The sequence below is a fragment of the Engystomops pustulosus genome, chromosome 3, assembly GCF_040894005.1.
Source record: "Engystomops pustulosus chromosome 3, aEngPut4.maternal, whole genome shotgun sequence".
Lineage (NCBI taxonomy): Eukaryota > Metazoa > Chordata > Amphibia > Anura > Leptodactylidae > Engystomops > Engystomops pustulosus.
Window position 1 is genome coordinate 110,907,652 of NC_092413.1, and position 20,610 is coordinate 110,928,261.

General features: G+C 42.1%; 2 protein-coding genes across 3 annotated transcripts in view; one reads left to right on the forward strand and one right to left on the reverse strand.

Moving 5' to 3' along the window:
- Positions 1-8,776, reverse strand: part of CEP57L1 (centrosomal protein 57 like 1) — a 90,246-nt gene extending 81,470 nt beyond the window's left edge. Inside the window, exon 1 of the mRNA XM_072141830.1 lies at positions 8,367-8,776. Coding sequence (XP_071997931.1) covers positions 8,367-8,441 — 75 coding nt within the window. The 5' untranslated portion in view covers positions 8,442-8,776. The remainder of the gene's footprint in view (positions 1-8,366) is intronic.
- Positions 1-20,610, forward strand: part of SESN1 (sestrin 1) — a 133,597-nt gene that overhangs the window by 32,886 nt on the left and 80,101 nt on the right. The window lies entirely within an intron of this gene.

A 20,610-nucleotide genomic window follows, 5' to 3' on the forward strand; every position in this document is an offset into this window, starting at 1 on the left:
GTGTGAGTGTGTGTTGTGAGTGTGTGCAGAGTGTGTTGTGTGCGGTGTTGTGGTGTGTGCTGTGAGAGGGGAGTGTGTGCAGTGTGAGTGTGTGCTCTGCTGTGAGTGGGGAGTGTGTGCGGTGTTGTGTGCCGTGAGTGTGTGCTGTGAGTGGGGAGTGTGTGCCGTGTTGTGTTGTGTGCCGTGAGTGGGGAGTGTGTGCTGTGAATTGTGAGTGTGCTATGTGTATTACCGAAATTTTCATACTCCTCCTCGGGTAAAAATACTCCTCAAAAATGGTGAGAGGAGTATTTTTACCCTTCTGGAAAAATGTTAGTGCGACCTCTGGTGGTAAGTTGTTTCAGATTAAATCAAATCAAAAGACAAGGGGGCACTGTCTCCATTTGGAGAAATCAAGGTTTAATCACCGGAGGCGACAGGGCTTTTTTACTATGAGAACGGTCAATCTGTGGAATAGTTCAATCCAGCTTTCCCAAGGTCCTGCATGTCATAATTGTTTTTTCAGCAAAACCACTCAGATCAGGGATTATATTAGGATATGATCTTGCATCAGTGTAGCTACAGCATTCTCAAGATATGTTTGGTTCATAATGCATCAAATCAAATGGTATATTTCCTTTAATTGCTACCATTTTGAGGTCTGTGCGACATTTTGACAACTTTTAATTCCATTTTTTATGTGACGCAAAATGGTGGCAAAGTCGCGTTTCGGACACTTTGGTGCTATTTTCTATTATGGGGGTCACCATATTTTGATAGATTGGGCATTTTGGGACGCGGCAATACCTATTGTGTCTGTGATTTTTACTGTTTATTACGTTTTGTATCAGTTCTAGGGAAAGGGGGGTGATTTGAAGTTTTAGGTTTTTTAACTTTTCTTTATTATTTTTGAAACTTTTTTTTTTACTATTTTTTAGAACCTCTAGGGTACATAACCCTAGATGGTCTGATCATTCCTACCATATACTGCAATACTACTGTATTCAGGGGTCGCATTCATGCCTCACCAAGCGTCATAGACGCCTGATGATGCACCATTACTCCCCAGAATAATTGCTATGTTTAGAAGTATGCTTGGCAATTATCCCCTGTTAAGTGCAAGATTAGCGGTCTGGCACCAACGGCAATCGTGGAGGAAAGTATCACTGTTATCCACAATTTGGGAGAACCAGGTAAAAAAGAGGTATCACCTGGGCCTGTATTGTCCTCCAGCCCAACCAAACCCTGCTCAACGCTGCTGTTTGGAACTAGCTGCCCTCGTTCCTCCCCTCCCCTGGATAAGCTGCCCCCGTCATGTCCCTGATATACTGGTGATATACTGGAGGTCAGAGTAAAGGCCAAGTGTGCAGAGTTCCTTCCGTCCTCCTGCTGCTACCCCTCCCTCACACACTGAGCCCAGCATCAGCGATCATCATGGCAGAGGATCAAGTTATGAAGAAGCTCCCTCAGCTGCCCCAAGCACCCTCAGCTGCCTTCCTCTTCACCAAGGGCACTGCCAGCTCTGATGACTGGACGGCAGGGCACAGAGGCCAATTCATTGCAATGGAAGAACAAGAACTCCATCCGGTAAGCTGCAGAGCCCTGTGTCCTGTCATTCATCTAGCATTCATCTGTGTCCTGTCATTCATCTGCCATCCTCCCTTACATGTGACTGACATGTATGACATGTACAACATGGAGAAAACACGTCAAAATGTCTTATGTATGTATTTTTTACACATGTCACTTATATATGTAAGCATATTAGTTACATGTCCATGCGCTTGTGTAAATGTTCTGGGGCACATTTATTAAGGGCAATGTGCCGGTCTTCTTTTAGGTGCAAACTGCTTTCACATGTATTTAAGAAGTGCCCAAGCCACATTAGTGTTGCACGCTACCGTTTTGGTGGCGCAGCTGCACTACTCTTCACACAACACAAATTTCTACACTGAACGGGGCTTTCCGGCGCTCATTCGGACCGTGCACCAGGTTTTTATGCGGAATCTGACAGAAATTTGTTGCATACCCATATTAAAGGTGCACAAAAAATGTGGTGCACTGCGTGGAGGAAATGCAGGGGCCACCAAAAATCCTAAACCCGGTGCCCTCTGCACACTGCACAGGACACTGCACATACTACACACTACACTGTTCTAAGTAAATGTGCCCCACTGACTCCATCAACACATTCTCCCCTGCTCCACAAGGAATTTGGCAGATCCGGGTAAAATAAAAAAAGTAGAAAAAGTGAGAGCTATTATCTGACAAGGATAGCCTGCCTATGTTTACTATTGCATCACTATCAGTTACTATTAGTTATATGGTTACTGGTTAAAGGTAATACAATTTAGGGTGATGCCACACATGGCGTTTTGAACCTGTTTTTGGTCCGTTTTTAAGCAGTTCGTCCAAAAGCGCATGTGTTAAAAACCGCATGCTTTTTTGAAAACGCATCAGTTTTTTTTACCAGTTTTAATTAATATAATTGGTAAAACCTGTCAAAAATGGATGCATTTTTGCAGATGCCGCACATTAGAGGGGAGGGAGTTTGACTGTGTGGAAACTAACAGTTTGTAGATGAAAGAGATGGCATAGGGCAGTGGTGGCGAACCTATGGCACGGGTGCCAGAGGGGGCACTCAGAGCCCTTTCTGTGGGCACTCAGGCCATCACCCCAGGACCGAGTTCACCAAACAGGACCAAATCCACCGAATCTTCCTGCATTCCCAGGCAACTGCTCTCAGCACTATTTTAAATCGACACTTCATTGACTGTTTGGAACTGCGGGAAAAATTAAAATGTTTTGTCAGAAGATCTTTGGACGTCCTCCTGTTGGACCAACCATTCTTCCTGTACATAGAGACCATGGAGGGAAGCTACAATGATTTTTCCCTCCTTCTTTCAACTGCATTGGTGGCCTCAGGCGGCCGATACAATTAAAAGATGTGGAAGAACAGGTTACAATGAGTTACTGCGTAAAATGCCATGTTGGCACTTCATGGTAAATAAGTGGATTTTGGTTGTTGTTTGGGCACACGGTCTCTAAAAGGTTTGCCATCGCTGGCATAGGGTGTGGGGGTAGAGGCTAGGCTAAGTGTTTAAGTTGATTGTATTGTAGTTGATGTGTGGGAGTCTGGTTCTGAATCAAGAATTGCAAGGGTTGGATTATAGATCCTGCTAAAACCTGGGGAAATTTGAGTGGGTTACTGCGTTGACTAGCCAGAAAGGAGACTCCCGTTGTACCATTGGAAATGTGGGGTTGTCCACAATTCTGTGTAGGGGTCCCCTTTCATAGTACGTAAAGTGTGAGCCGTGAATGAGAGGGGGTGGGATCTCTAGACGTTGGGATCCAGGTCCATGGGAGGGTTGTTAGGTCCGTGGGGTAAATTGTCTGTGCTAGTCCCACCCATGTTTTCGAGGTCCTACAGTAGAAGATAATAGAGGTGGCAGTCGGGGAGGCCGATTCCCCCCATGTCTTTAGGACAAACTAGAGTATCCGGATTCTGGGCCAACCAGGGGACCAGGTGAATGGACCAAAACACTTTTCCAAAAATCTTTTTCCACTAGGAGAGAGGTATATAGATTGGGATGGTTTGTACGAGGTAGAGTAGAAAGTGTAGTAGAGTCATGAGAATGTAATGTCCAGAGGGCGCCCAGTATTGGGGTGGACATGGCTTGTTTGTGTTTCAGCTCCAGACAGGAGACCTGCTCCAGTGCTGTCCTCAATGTGTGTGCTTTTTTGCACTTAAGGCAGGCAGCGTGTTTAATGAAGACCCCTCGGATGTAGCCTTTGTGAATTTCCCACTGTGTCAGTGCTGGAGCAGGGTCCATCGCATGGCAAAATGAGAGATGGTACTGGTGATCTGAGCAGTACATAATGGGGCAGATTTACTTACCCGGTCCATTCACGATCCAGCGGCGCTTTCTCTGCGCTGGATTCGGGTCCGGCTGGGATTTATTAAGGCAGTTCCTCCGACGTCCACCAGGTGGCACTGCTGCGCTGAAGTTCCCCGGAACGCAGTGGAATACACCGAGCCGAGCTGAGTGAAGGTAAGTGCAAGCTCCGCGACACATTTTTGTTTTAAATGCGGTGGTTTTTCCGAATCCGTTGGGTTTTCGTTCGGCCACGCCCCCCATTTCTGTCGCGTGCATGCCAGCGCCGATGCGCCACAATCCGATCGCATGCGCCAAAATCCCGGGGCAATTCAGGGGAAATCGGCGCAAATCGGCCCCTTAGTAAATGACCCCCAATGGGTCAAGGAAGAGAGATTCATTAAGTCTCCACAGCCATTCCTTCCTGTTGAGGAATCGGAGTTTAAGTGTGCAGTAGACTGGGGCATGGTCAGATAAAACAATGTTTCAAATGGAAGAAGAAGCTAGCCACTGAAGCACATTGGGGCAGATTTATCAAGCTGTCTGAAAGTCAGAATATTTCTAGTTGCCCATGGCAACCAATCACAGCTCATTTTTCATTTTACCAGTGCTCATGAATATTTTAAAGGGGAGCTGTGATTGGTTGCCATGGGCAACTAGTAATATTCTGAGTTTCAGACAGCTTGATAAATCTGCCCCATCTGTTTGTTATTGGCGAAGCATGAGGTGAAATGTTTGTGTTTGATGTTGGTGGCATGTCCCTAAAGTGGGTCTCTTGCAAGCATAAAATCTGAACTCTGTGTCTGTGGAAATGGTGGAGTACCTGTGATCTTTTTGAAGGGGAGTACAGTCCCTGGGCGTTGAAGGATTCAATCCGTAATTCTGCCATCTGGAAGGGATGGGCCTGTACTCACATCTCATGACAGTCTGGCTGCCTCCCAATGTCTAGGACCCAGTTGAGAATTTAATTGATGGTGGAGAATAAACCTGCGTGTTGGATAGATTCAGGCAGACCTTTGATTAGAAGGTTGTTGCGTCTGCTCCTGTTTTCAATATCGTCCATGTGCTGCTGCAGCGCACGTAACTGCAAGTGGTGCTGTTGAATCGTGTCTTGCATGATTTTGAACCCCTGATTAGTAGAAGATTGTGCCTGGTCTTGGTCAAAGGAGGTCGGGTGCCCCAGGGTGTGGGTAGTTGTCCCTGCGGGGGTTGAGGTTGTGGAAGCAGGGGTGTGTACTGCCTGTTCCCAGCGTCCTGGGGTAGTGTGGGTACAGGTACTCGCTGTGCCCTGGGCGTCTTAGTAAGTGCTCCGGTGGTCTCCTGGGGATTGCGGGCTCAGCGTGATCTCTTCCCAGGTGATGGGGGCAGGCAGAAAAGGCTGCACTCCCAGGGAGAGCTGTAGTTCTGCTGTGTGCTCTTGCACTGTGAGTGGGTCGGGTGGCAGTGGGTTGCCGGTGCGCGTTGCCTTTGGTGGGCTCTGATGTTGGGGACAGAGCCTTGGGCTGTGGTGCTGGCCTTCTGGAGCGGAGGTGACTGCCAGCACAGACATCTTTGGCTGTGGTGGTTTGCCTCCAAAGAAGTTCCCGTGGACTTGGTGGGTGCCACAGGTACAGGGGGACCAGATGGGTCTTTTTTAGATCCTTTCCTATATTCAGGATGCTCAGAATTAGCAAAAAGTGCTGAGGTTGTGGAGGAGCTCGGCTGTGTGCGACTTCCCACTTCCACGGCCAGCCCACGCCCCCAGAAGCTATTAAATTTAATTGTAGTCCAGACCAATCTCTATGCTGCACAACAAACCCCACTTCATTTTATGCACACCCCCATAAGTGGACCCCATATTGTACCACAACCTGATGTTCCGCATGGCGGTGAGCAGGACGTGCTTTGAAGCCACCCATAAAATAGGGTCAGTGCTCAGGGGTTTTTAAGGCTAATGTTCCCTAAGGGCATCTACAAATATTTCATGATGCCAAAAAGAAAAAAATATGTTAAATGTCTGTGCTCCAAATGCCAGTTATTCCCTTTTGAGCCCTGCCGTGTGTGCAACCTGTAAATTATTGCCACATATGGGGTATTGCAATAACCGGGATAACCCGCAGAATGATTTTTGAGGTTTTTGTCTCCAGTGGTATGAGTTGGGCCGAATACATTTGTCACTACAATGGCACATTTGAATTCTCAAGACCTTTGCATTCCTTAGTCAAGAGTTTTATTTAGCTCCTACCACCTTCTATAGATACATGCAGTTGCGCCATTCACTGGGGGTCCAGTTTGGGAGGAAGGAACTAAAGATTGAGCAAAGTCCCATGGAGGCCATTGCTAGAACCATAGACCTTATTAGCAATTGATGGCCTTCCAGCCCTCACCCGCTGAGAGAGCTTCCACACATGACAAGAGATAAATAGAAATTGCACACAACTGCCGCTCAACAGTTATTAGTGCCCAGGATCAGTTGATACAGATAAAGTGACTGCACTAGGTGTACCTGACCCATTTGTGGCAAAATACATTGGCATGAACATGATATTTGAGAACAAAAATGTACTTTTAACTCTCCTTAACACTTTGTATTACATTTTGTCCGGTAATTCTGGGTTAAAAATGCTCACCACATGCCCAGATAAGTTTCTAAAATGGTTTAATCTTTGTGGGTTTTCTATTGTACTGATACTTTAGGGGCTCTTCAAGTACTGTACTCTGTGGCACCACACAACTTTTGTAACCAAATGAGCCAGCCAAAAACCAAATAGCTCTAACTCCGTTCTGGACATCAATGTGCGGTGAAACAGCAGTTGACATCCACATGTCAGCTATTGCTGTACTCGGAAGAAACAGTCCAAATATTTTGGGATGAATGTTTACCACTAATACCTTCTGAATGTGTACATTTTAGGGCTAAATAAGAATATTCTTATACAAAAATTTAAATGTAAGAAATTCCAATCTATTTTTGTTTGATTCCTAAGAAAGAATTAAAGGGTTAACAGACTTCTCAAATGTTGTTTATAAAATGGTGTTACTTGTTTATAGTACATAAGCTTTTATAGGGCACTTCCAAACTAAATTGGTAAACAAAAATGTAGCTTTTTTCAAATCTCTTGAAAATCTGAGAACTTGCTACTAAACTATAAACATTCTAACATCAGTAAATGAACATAAACTCTCATCTCACGAGAAAACAAACTCAAAATCACAGGGATATGCTAAAGTGTTGAAAAGTGATTTTCACTGGTCAGATTAAAAGACACTGGTCAGATTAAAAAAAAAAAAAAAGAGCTGAGCCTTACCGTACAAATTGGCCACCTCCTTATGGGGTTAATACCTAATTTACATAGTGATCTTATCAGTATATGAAAGGATCAATCAGACAATCAAGGGTTAAAGTACCCTAGGGGTCTGAAAAATTGTATATAAAAAGAGAAAAAGTTAAAAAAAATAAAATAATAAAAACATAATTCAAATCACCCCCCTTTCCCTAGAATTGATATAAAAATAAATAACAGTTAAAATCATAAACATGTTAGGTATCGCTGCTCCCAGTGTTTAAACCAGTCAAAAAGTCGATAATGCCACTTATTTGTCTTTTGCAAAATATAAAAAATTCAATTAAAAGTTATCAAAAGGCTGTACAGACCTTAAAATGGTAGCATTGACAACATCAAAAGTCACAAAAAACAACACCACACACTACAGTGTAGTATGAAAAAATTATTAGCGCTAGAAGATGGCAAAACTAAGACTTTTTTTGTACAGGAGGTTTTAATTTTTGTAAATGCATGAAAACGCAATAAAACCTATACAGGCGGTCCCCTACTTAAGAACACTCGACTTACATACGACCCCTAGTTACAAACGGACCCCTGGATGTTGGTAATTTATTGTACTTTAGTCCTAGGCTTCAATAATCAGCTGTAACAGTCATCAGAGGTGTCTGTAATGAAGCTTTATTGTTAATCCTGGCTCTTATGACAACCCAACATTTTTAAAATCCAATTGTCACAGAGACCAAAAAAGTTCTGGCTGGGATTACAATGATAAAATATACAGTTCCAACTTACATACAAATTCAACTTAAGAACAAACCTACAGACCCTATCTTGTATGTAACCCGGGGACTGCCTGTATAAATTTGGAATCCCCGTGATCGTAACGACCCAAAGAATAAAGTAGACATGTCATTTGGAGCGCACAGTGAAAGCCGTAAAATCCAAGCCCTTGAGAAAACGGTTGCAAATGCAATTTTTTTACCAATTGCGAGCATTTGGGTTTTACTATGAAGTGCAAATTTTTTACCCCAAAAAAACATTTAAGTGCAATTTGTTTCGCAGAAAACAAGTCCTCACACAGCTCTTTACGTGGAAAAAATAAAAAAGTTATGGGTTTTTAAGGGTGGGGAGTGAAAAATGAAAAAGCAAAAACGTCCTTAAGGAGTTAATACAGTAGATGTATTATTGAAATGTTAGTAAATGGCATTGCAGCACACATAGCAGATAATGGGGCAGATTTGCTTACCTGTCCCGGCACGATCCCCAACGAGAATGAACAGCTGTCGCCATTCACTACCATCGTGCGCCTGATATCCTGCATCTGTCGCTTCCCCGCTCAGGTCTGCCGGAGTTCACCTTCTTCTTCCCAGTGCATGTAAGTCCATGTCTTGCGAGACAATTTGAATTGTTGAATCCGACGCGTAGTCCAAATCCAATGGTTGATCCGAAGGCCAGCCTACCACCCCCACCACCCCCGGTTTGTGTTGCGTGAAATTGCAACACATAACGATCGCGTGCGACACAATCCCTTGCGCGATCCCCGATAAGTCGGGAAACCCGACAAAATGCGGCCAAGGGACCCTTAATAAAAAAGCTCCAATGTCACAATATCTGATGCAGTAAGCTCCATAAGAGCCATCACTGTCTGCATGCTTAGCAGCGCTATTTAGATCAACACTATTCTGTAGGAATGCTAATTCACTACTTAAGTAATACTAGCAGGCTGAGGTGATGGGGTCTAGTCCAATCCTGTGACATACGTGACTGTTGTGGGGCCCTGTTTTCCTCAGGAGGAAAGGAATGTATTCTGAAAAGTAAATTGCTAAACCATTCGAGATATCCCAATAGGCACATACATTCCTAGGAATTTACTGAACATGTATAAATACAGTCCTAGCGCACACACATTAAAATAAAAAAATAAAGCAACTTTGTAAAGGTTGGTCAAAAATATCTTGCCATTTACTGTCTACAGCCTCTATGGAAACACTTGTATACTTATAGATCACAAAAAAACGTATCTGATTATCTGAGCATGCACTTGCATGTAAATGCTGATATGCAAAACAAATCTGTAAAGACTTATCAAAATGTTCCCAAAGCTGTTCGGTAAAAAAGGTCACATATATCACTACACACTTAAAGAGTACAGTGATTCATGCATACTGATTTAAAGTATGCTGTATATACTATAATAATAATATGGTAATAAATGTGAAAATATATTTAACCCCTTCCCACATTTGACGTAATAATACTGCCAAGCGGGAGGTGCGTTCCCGCATTTTGCAGTATTATTATGTCTTGCTTCTGGCACCGGCTGAAAGGAGCTGGCACCTGAAAAGAAGCCAGTACCAGAAGCATCGGGTGCCAGCTGTATGTTACAGCTGGCACTCATCTCTAGTACCGGATCTCTAGTACCGGATCTAGTATCAGAGGAAACTCCAATCACGGGCATTAACCCCTTACACGCGTGCTAGGGTCCCGTGTGCCAACTTGGACCCCCCCGTCCCCACCCCCTCCCGGGGTATGCCAGTGCCCTGAGGCTGCACTGCTTCTTTCGGGAGCCGGGTCCTGCCTTCTGACAGGATCCGGCCGTAACACAATGAGCATGCGCAGCATGCTCAATGTGTTGCATAATACAGTGTAATGCATCTGTATTACACTGTATTAGCTGAAGAAGAGCTTGAACAAGCGATCATACATTTAAGAGTTAATAAAATCTCATCAATGAGCTAATGAAATAACTAATTTATTTGCATACTGAAGGAATGGCCTAGACCTGCCCATAAAACAGCCTTTAAATCAATTGTCCAATTACTGTTGGTCCCTTTAAAAACAGGTTGGCACATGTTAAGGTGTTGAAACTCCTTCCAGAACTCAGTCTAAAACGCATGTATCAGAATGCCATGTCCATTTTATAACTAGACCTTGTATATGTTTCAGTAAACAGTTAAAAAAACGAAATTTGAGTCAGTGTTCAAATAATTATGGACCTTAACGTATATCAGTAAATACCTCTTGCAGCAGAACTGACAATGCTGTGTCCCCCACATACATCACTAAATACCCCTCAAATCAGAACTGACCATTCTGTCACTATGTTGGAGCAAGTTTTCTGAGTAAAACCATTGGTTGACAGGGTTGATATTTGTTGCTGGAATGTAGCACAAAAGTAAAATAAGCAGCAAAAACAGATTCTGAGAATGAGGGCAGGCAAGAAAATGAGGGGTATTGTCTCCTGAACAGATTCCTAGAAGATTACCACTCCAATCTTGAAAACATCACATGACTGCACAGTACATTGCAAAGCGTTGCATATTACACAGGAGAACAAGGCAGACTTTCAGATGTGTTTTGCTTAAGGTTGAACAAGATTCATTGGCAGAGAGAAGTGAAAAGCTAAACTTAGGTCAAGAGGAGTTGGTGTTCCTTACTAGAAGCAAACACATCAACACTTTCTATGTTCAGATATTAATACCAAAACAGTTTGCTTTTAGTGTGTCAAAATAATCACTGTGCTTCTAATTCAGAGAAAAGCAATACATTCCAAAGTAATGTAATATGATGTGCTTGGAGCTGAGGCTATTTGTATGTCCCTATTGACACCCACAGTGCAGTGGGAAAGATCAGAGCCCTTTAAAAAAATGTTTTGCTCATTAACATACACCCAAACTTCTCAAAAATAAAACAGAAATGTAGATATGTTTCCTAATCTTTTAAACAGGGATAACTGAAATATCACATGGTTATACGTATTCAGACCCTTTTGGTCAGTATTCAGTAGAAAAACCTTTTGAGCTAGTACAGTCATGAGCCTTCTTGGGAATGATGCAACAAGTTTTTCACACCTGGATTTGAGAATCCACTGTCATTCTTCCTGGCAGATTGTCTCCAGTTCCCTCCGGTTGGATGGTGATTGTCAGTGGACAGACATTTTTAAGTCCTTCCAGAGATGCTTAATGGGGTTTAGGTCAGGGCTCCGGCTGGGCCAGTCAAGAATGGTCAGAGAGTTGTTCTGAAGCCACCACTCCAGTTATTTTAACTGTGTGCTTAGGGTCATTGTCTTGTTGGAAGGTGAACCTTCAGGCCAGTCTCAGGTCCAGAGCACTCTGAAAGAGGTTTTCATTTAGGATATCTCTGTATTTGGCTGCATTCATCTTTCCTTCAACTGCAACTAGTAGCTGAAAAACACCCCAATGGCATGATGCTGCCACCACCATGTTTTACTGTTTGGATTGTATTTGGTAGGTGATGAACACTTTGGGGATACACATACCACTTAGAATTGACACCAAAAAGTTTAATCTTTGTCTTATCAGACTAGAGAGTCCTGGGAGTCCTCTGTGTGTTTTTTTTTTTAAAACTGTATAAGGCTTTTATATAAGGAGAGGCTTCTGTTGGCACACTGTGGCATAAAGCCCCGACTGGTGGAGGGCTTCAGTGATAGTTGACTTTGTGAAACTTTCTTCAAACTCTCTACTGTATCTCTGGAGCTCAGCCACAGTGATCTTTGGGTTCTTTGCCTCTCTCACCAAGGCTCTCCTCCCATGATTGCTTAGTTTGCCTGGGTGGCCAGGTCAAGGAAGAGTTGTGGTTGTCCCAAACTTCTTCCATTTTGGATTATGGAGGTCACTGTACTCTTAGCAACCTTGAGTGCTGCAAAATTCTTTTGTAACCTTGGCCAGATCTGTGCTTTGCCCCAATTCTGTCTCTGAGCTCCTTGGCCGGGTTCCTTAGATCTCATGATTTTCATGTGCTCAGACATGCACTGTGAGGTCTTATATAGACAGGTGTGTGCCTTTCCTAATCAAGTCCAATCAGTTTAAACACAGCTGGACTCCAATGAAGGAGTAGAACCATCTCAAGAAGGATTAGAAGGAAATTTACAGCAAGTGAGTTAAATATGAGTGTCACAGCAAAGGGTCCGACGACTAATGGTCATTTGATAATTTTGTGTGAGTTCAGTTTTTCTTGTTTAAGAAATTAGCAAAATTATCTACATTTCTGTTTTTTCAGTCAAGCTGGGGTGCAGAGTGAACATTAATGAACAAAAAAAGAAAACATTTCATCTTACCAATTTGCTGCATCAACAGGGATCAATCCAGGTGTTATATGTAGTATATAGCAGATTTTAATCTAGGTTATGCACTCAGTGTTCAATAAGTGACATCTGACTATAGTGACTTGCACTTTTTCCTGGAAAGAAGTGACATCAGCATTAGGAAAGCACAGTGCTATTTGCCTTATTTTTTCCTGTTTTTGTAATAAATCTCCAGCTTTCCTAAAAATAAAAGTGGTCCGATATGTCAATAGATATTCCAGATCCTTAAATGGTTACTATTCAACGAACTTTACAGAAACAAATCGTTTTGTGTATATATCATATCAGAGAAGTTGCTCTTTCTCCACTTACTTATTATCCTCCCGCCTTGCTTATCGAATTTTCAATTTGAAATGTTCTGCTGAATTCCAACTTGCTAGCAGGATTCATAGCTCACTAGCTCAGATATATAATTGTGTATGCACCAGTTTTTATCTATCTTTGCACTAAAAATAAAGTGTTTGGAGCTTGCACATGTATTTATTAAATGGTTCGGCCACTTTTTAATAAATCTTTTCCATTAGATATGTTTCTGCATGTATATGTACCTGTACCTTTGCCTCCTTTGAGAGCTTCAGTCTTTCCCTGTTGTCCCCATGCTGTCCTCTGACATACAGTCCATCTCACTGACAGAGGAAGAGGGGAGGAGCAAGAAAAATCATAATTTCCTGCTGAAGGTCACTCCTATTCATCAGTGCACAGACATGGAAGTTAAGATTTACAGAGAGTTTAACCCCTTAAGGACGCAGCCTGTTTGCAGGTTAAGGCTCGCAACTTTTTTTTGAAATTTGACCAGTGTCTCTTCCTGTGGTAATAACTTTTGAACACTGTTACTTATCAAAGCGATTCTGATATTGTTTTTTTCCCACATGTTGTACTTCATTTTAGTGGTAAATTTTGGCTGATAAGTTTTGCGTTTATTTACAAAAAAAAAAAAAAAATGATGAATTTTTATAAAAATTTGCCATTTTCGAAATTCAAAATCACCGCGTTTTCAGGCAGATAGATTTACCACCTAAATAACTTGCAGAATAACATTTCCCATTTGTCTACTTTTCATTTTCATAATTTTTGAAATGTTTGGATAATTTATTTTGACGTCACGCGGCTTACAAATCGAATAGCGATTTTCCGTATTTTCGGAATTGACTATTTTGGGGATAAATACTGTTTGAAATCAAATTTTACATATTTAGCAACAAAACCCCCTATATAACCAACCCATTTTGAAATCTGCACCCCACAAACTATCAGAAACAGCACTTACAAAAATTGTTAACCCCTTGAGATCTTCATAGTAATTGAATCAAAATGGCGGTGAAATTTAGAATGGTCAAATTTTGTCGGTTATACGTTCATTTAGCCCTAAAATTTACACATTTCCAAAAGATAAAAAGAGAAAACTCACCATAAAACATGTGGACATTACTTGTGTTATGGGGGCACAGCAAGGCGCAGAAGGGAAGGAGCACCCTGCAGCTGCCAGGATTTTAGTTTTCTGGTTGCCCCCTTTTGAAGGCTATAAAATGTTCGCTTTTCCGTTATTGGGGCCATGTGACGGCATTTTTTTTGCGGGACGAGATGCTTTTTCCAGTGTTACCATTTTGGGGTTGGTATCACCTATTGTTGAAAATTTTGGAACTTTTTTTTGAGGTCATGAGTAGAAAAGCATCAATTCTGTACTGGATTTTTTACTTTTTTTTTTTTCGTGTTCACCGTATAGCCTAATAATCCTGTTATCTTTATTCTATGGGTCGATACGATTACGGGGATACCAGACATGAATATTTTTTCTTATGTTTTACTAAATTTGCCAAATAAAACCCTAATGTGGGGAAAAATCTATCATTTTTGCATCGCTGTCTTCCAAGTGGCATAACATTGTTATGTTTTTGGCTACAGAGCTGGTTGATGGCTTGTTTTTTGCGGGACATGTTGTTCTTTGCAACAATATCATTCTGGAGTACATATGTTTTGTTGATCACTTTTTATTGCATTTTTAGTGGATATAATAGGTAAAAATCATAATTTTTGGCGGGTTTTTGACGTTTTTTTTTTACGGCGTTCATCATATGGGTTCAATAGTTATTTAGTTTTATTCTACGGATTGTTACGGACGCGGTGATACTATATATGTGGGGTTTGTGTTATGATTTAGACTTTTTTGAGCGTTATATGTCTCTTTATATGTTTTGGGGCTTATGGACATTTTTAGTGATTTATAAAGTAATTTTTTATTGAAAAACATTATTTTGTACATTTTTTACATGATCCACCATGGGATATGAACAAGCAATCATCTGATTGCTTGTTCTTGATAATACTCTGCAATACTAATGTATTGCAGGGTATTATCAGTGCCAGCCTATGTAGATGCATAGGCTGACACTTTGCCTTTAAGATGACGTCACAGACGCCATCTTAAAGGTAAACCCTCCAGGCTTCTCTGGGGTCCCGATCGGACCCCAGAGGAGCCAAAACGGCGATCGGCCCCCCGAAAACGGTGCGGGGGGGCCGATCGTGGGGTAAAGACCCCCAGAAGGCAAGTTAAATGCCGCGGTCGCGTTGACCGCGGCATTTAACGGGTTAAACACCCGCGATCGGAGCCCACTCCGACCGCGGGTGTTAGCCGGGGATGTCAGTGGTAAATTACCGCTGAAATCCCGCGGCTAACGATGCCGGTTCGGCTGCCATGCAGCGCTGAACCGGCATCGGCTCTGCGCCGTAGCTGTACTGCGCTGAGCGCTAATCATCGGAAGCTGCGCAGTACAGCTACGGCGCGGAGCGCTAAGGGGTTAAAAAAAGCACTAAAGTAAGTATCAAGGATGTTGAATCAATGCAGGGATTGATTTAAGTGTTTAAGTGTTTGCACCACTTTTGTGTCGCGGCTGCACTTTGTCTGATATTTTACAAATCTGTGCACCTAAAGGGATGTGTTGGTGTGTGTTCTTAGTTTGCATCACATTTATGACTACACTTTGACACAATTTTGTCACACGCTGTATAATGAGAGTGCACCAAAAAGAAAAAGGTGCAACTGTGTACACACTTTCCATAGCAGTGCCGTGTCCAGTATTGACTTTTCTGGTGCATCCTGCACATGAGTGAGGCAAACTGCACAAAGACAGGTTATATCACTTTTGATAAATTTGGGGCACTGTTTTCTGAACTGTCAGATGCTACCAAGATTCGTAGCTCAGATACCATAAGGGCCAGAAACCTCATAATCACACACTAGACTACGAAGCTATGGAAAGTGAAATGTGCTTTAAAGAAGATCTAGCACCCTGTCTAAGGAGTTCTCCCAAATAATTGTTGTTAAACAATTCATACATAAATGATATTAGGAGATCAGAAATGCATATTATGGGACAATAAAATTGGTACATTTTTTTTGCATTGCGGCACAGAGCCACAGTAGGGAGAGAAATCAGTGGCTGCATGGGATGATGGTGGTCTGTAGCTGTAGTATTGAAAATATAGAAAATGGAAATTTAGGGGGAAAATACCAAACTGTTCTAGGAACATGTTTTTGACATGTTTCATTAAAAAAAGGCATGACTATGTCTGATAAAGCCTCTACACGTGTCTATGATCTACTCCCCCAAAAAATCACCAAGCGTATAAGTATAAGGCTGCTGCCTCCAAGCAGTGACGGCGCCGGCTGTAATCCTGCAAAAGAGGAAAATATCCTTTGCAGGATTGCAGTGCTGAGTGGCTGGAAGCAGAATAGGGAGAGACTTCCACTGACTGTCGAAGTCTCTCCCAGGGGGTGCCAAACAAGGGGTGGAGAGGAGGGTGGGTCCAGGATTTCTTCTCTGCGGTGTACACCATGGTCCTGTTGCCAGGGCTGTGCTCCTGATCTGCCACTTCCAATCTCAGTGTGCGATTGTGCACACAGCCATCAACAGGATTAAGCTGTCTATGTGACCCAATCGTGTACTGTGACAGGGGGCTGATTATTACAGTGATACAGTAAGAGGCATGCAGGGAAGGTGCTGAATGCATCCTCTCTGCATGTCTTTGTATACAGATCACTGATGACACTGATCCTATGGGCTCTTACCATTAGATCACTGTTATCTGTCATCTATATTTAAGTAAAACATATATTATGTGTTCCCTCCTTAATGTGCCTCTGTAAATAAAATTTAAAAAAAATTGCTTCAAAAAGGAAAAAAAATTGAGTTATGTTACAAAACCTCAAAAAATAAGTTAAATAAAAATTCAGCAGCATCAGCCCCAGGCTGGTCTGAGTGCCACCGTCAGCCATAGTCCACTCTGTAGGTTGAAACTTTTGATGAGACAAAAAGGCTGCATTCACACAAACATGTGCCCGCCAGGCAGGCATGTGTTCGGCACCATGGAGAGGAGGAGGGGGTGACCCCTCCCCTCTCTATTGAAATACATCGCATACGGGCCGTAACACATTTAGTTTACAAAACACGTGCAATAAAATTGCATTGACCCATGAATTTTGTTAACACAATGTTGACAGCAATGTAATTAGGCAAATCTCCTCTTCTCAGCTGTTCTGATGTGTTTGAAAACACCATGTGTGAACACACCATAAAAAGGTTGTGCACCACTTGTTTAATACAGGATGTAATGTTACTATAATTATGGTAGTAGTGGTAAAGGGAAAACCCTTTTAAGTACAGAAAACAGGAGATCTAACTTTTTCCTTGTATTAAGAGACGTCTATTAACACTATATATACACGCCTAGGAGTTATATATTTGATGAAAATTTCATACTCCTCCTCAAAAACAGTTAGAGAAATATTATTATCCTTTTTTAAAAATGCTAGTGCGACCTCTTTGGCCATGCAGTCATAAATACAAGCGCTAATATGCCACATTTGTACAGCAGTGTACAAAGCAGTAATCAAAGCAAATGATGGCGACTTTCAAGGACCTAGAATTGAGGATACATTTTCAGTTGTTTCACACTTTTTTGTTAACCCCTTAAGAACACAGCCATTTTGTAGCATAAGGCTCAGCCCGATTTTTTGGAATCTGACCTGCGTCTCTTTATATGGTTATAACTTTTGAATACTGTTACTTGTCAAAACGATTCTGAGATTGTTTTTTCCCCACATGTTGTACTTCATTTTAGTGGTAAATGTTGGATGTTTTGCGTTTATTTACAAAAAAAAGAAAACCAAAATCACCACGTTTTCAGGCAGATAGATTTACCACCTAAATAAATTGCTGAATAACATTTCCCATATGTCTACTTTACATTTTCATAATTTTTGAAATGTCTGGATAATTTATTTTGATGTCGCGTGGCTTACAAATCGAATATCGAGTTTCCATATTTTCAGAATTGACCATTTTGGGGATAAATACAGTTTTGAATGAAATTTTACACATTTGGCATCAAAACCCCCTATATAATCAACCTATTTTCAAATCTGCACCCTCAAACTATCAGAAACAGCTTTTAGGAAGATTTTTCTTGAGATCTTCATTGTAATTGAATCAAAATGGAGGTGAAATTTAGAATGGTCAAATTGTGCCGGTTATACGTTAATTTAGCCCTAAAATTTAACCATTTCCAAAAGATAAAAAGAGAAAACCCACCATATAATTTGTTCTGCAATTTCTCCCGATTACAGGGACCCCCCACATGTGGACGTTACTTGTTTTATGGGTGCACGGCGAGGCGTAGAAGGGAAGTAGCGCCCTGCAGCTGCCAGGATTTTAGTTTTCTTGTTGCCTCCTTTTGTAGGCTATAAAATTTGGGCTTTTTCGTTATTGGGGCCACGTGAAGCCATTTATTTTGCGGGATGAGATGCTTTTTCCATTGTTACCATTTTGGGGTTGGTATCCCCTATTGTTGAAAATTTAGGAACTAGTTTTTGAGGGCAAGAGTAGAAAAGCATCAATTCTGTACTGGACTTTTTACTTTTTTTTTTTTTTCGTGTTCACTGTTTAGCCTAATAATCATGTTATCTTTATTCAATGGGTCAATACGATTACGGGGATACCGTACATGAATATTTTTTCTTATGTTTTACTAAATTTGTCAAATAAAACCGTAATGTGGGGAAAAATCTATCATTTTTGCATTGCCGTCTTCCAAGTGGCATAACATTTTTACTTTTTTGGCTATAGAGCTGGTTGATGGCTTGTTTTTTTGCGGGACATGTTGTACTTTGCATCAGTATCATTCTGGAGTACATATGTTTTTTTTAATCCTTTTTATTGAATTTTTTGTAAGATTGAATAGGTAAAAATGATCATTTTTGGTGGGTTTTTAACAGTTTTTTTTTAACGGCGTTCATCGTACGGGTTCAATAATGACTTACTTTTATTCTATGGGTTGTTACGGACGCGGTGATACTATATATGTGGGGTTTGTGTTATGATTTAGACTTTTTGGGGGGTTATATGTCTCTTTATACACTCACCGGCCACTTTATTAGGTACACCATGCTATTAATGGGTTGGACCCCCTTTTGCCTTCAGAACTGCCTCAATTCTTCGTGGCATAGATTCAACAAGGTGCTGGAAGCATTCCTCAGAGATTTTGGTCCATATGGACATGATGGCATCACATCACAGTTGCCGCAGATTTGTCGGCTGCACATCCATGATGTGAATCTCCCGTTCCACCACATCCCAAAGATGCTCTATAGGATTGAGATCTGGTGACTGTGGAGGCCATTTGAGTACAGTGAACTCATTGTCATGTTCAAGAAACCAGTCTGAGATGATTCCAGCTTTATGACATGGCGCATTATCCTGCTGAAAGTAGCCATCAGATGTTGGGTACATTGTGGTCATAAAGGGTTGGACATGGTCAGCAACAATACTCAGGTAGGCTGTGGCGTTGCAACGATGCTCAATTGGTACCAAGGGGCCCAAAGAGTGCCAAGAAAATATTCCCCACACCATGACACCACCACCACCAGCCTGAACCGTTGATACAAGGCAGGATGGATCCATGCTTTCATGTTGTTGAAGCCAAATTCTGACCCTACCATCCGAATGTCGCAGCAGAAATCGAGACTCATCAGACCAGGCAACGTTTTTCCAATCTTCTACTGTCCAATTTCGATGAGCTTGTGCAAATTGTAGCCTCCGTTTCCTGTTCTTAGCTGAAAGGAGTGGCACCCGGTGTGGTCTTCTGCTGCTGTAGCCCATCTGCCTCAAAGTTGGACATACTGTGCGTTCAGAGATGCTCTTCTTCCTACCTTGGTTGTAACGGGTGGCGATTTGAGTCACTGTTGCCATTCTATCAGCTCGAACCAGTCTGCCCATTCTCCTCTGACCTCTGGCATCAACAAGGCATTTCCGCCCACAGAACTGCCGCTCACTGGATGTTTTTTCTTTTTCGGACCATTCTCTGTAAACCCTAGAGATGGTTGTGCATGAAAATCCCAGCAGATCAGCAGTTTCTGAAATACTCAGACCAGCCCTTCTGGCACCAACAACCATGCCACGTTCAAAGGCACTCAAATCACCTTTCTTCCCCATACTGATGCTCGGTTTGAACTGCAGGAGATTGTCTTGACCATGTCTACATGCCTAAATGCACTGAGTTGCCGCCATGTGATTGGCTGATTAGAAATTAAGTGTTAACGAGCAGTTGGACAGGTGTACCTAATAAAGTGGCCGGTGAGTGTATATTATGCGGCTTATGGGCATTTTTATTGATTTGTTACTTTATTTTTTATTGAATAACATTTTTTTTTTCTTTTGCACTGTTTCCACCATGGGAATCTGATTCCTTGTTCATGATAATACTCTGCAATACTTATGTATTGCAGGGTATTAGCAGTGTCGGCCTATGCATATGCATAGGCTGGCACTGTGCCAGTAAGATGACGTCTTACTGGCAATGCCTGCAGGCATCTCTGGGGTCCCGATCGGACCCCAGCACTTCCATAGCAGCGAGCGGCGCCCCCCCAAAACGGTTCGGGGGGCCTATCGTGGGGGAAAGACCCCTCAGAGGTATGTTAGATGCCACGGTCGCGCTGACCGCGGCATATAACAGGTTACACACCGGCGATCGGAGCCCACTCCGATCGCGGGTGTTACATTGGGGTGCCAGCTATATGTTACAGCCGGCACCCCGTGTTTCCCGATGCCGGTCAAGTCACTGCGCTCAGCGGCGGATATATCCGCCGCTGAGCGGGAAGGGGTTAAGTATACAAGTTCACATATGTGACTTCATAGTGTTGATGTCTTCAGTGTGAATCAGTCATGAAAATTGATGTCTGTACTGTATGCTTAGAAGATTTAAGTGCATTTATTTGATGCCTTATGGAGAAATGATATACAGTAAATCTTGCCTAATGACCTCATATTTGATTTCAATTTCTCCTTCTGCATGCTTTTTCAGATACAGGATTGTTTACAAGCCTTAGAGTAAA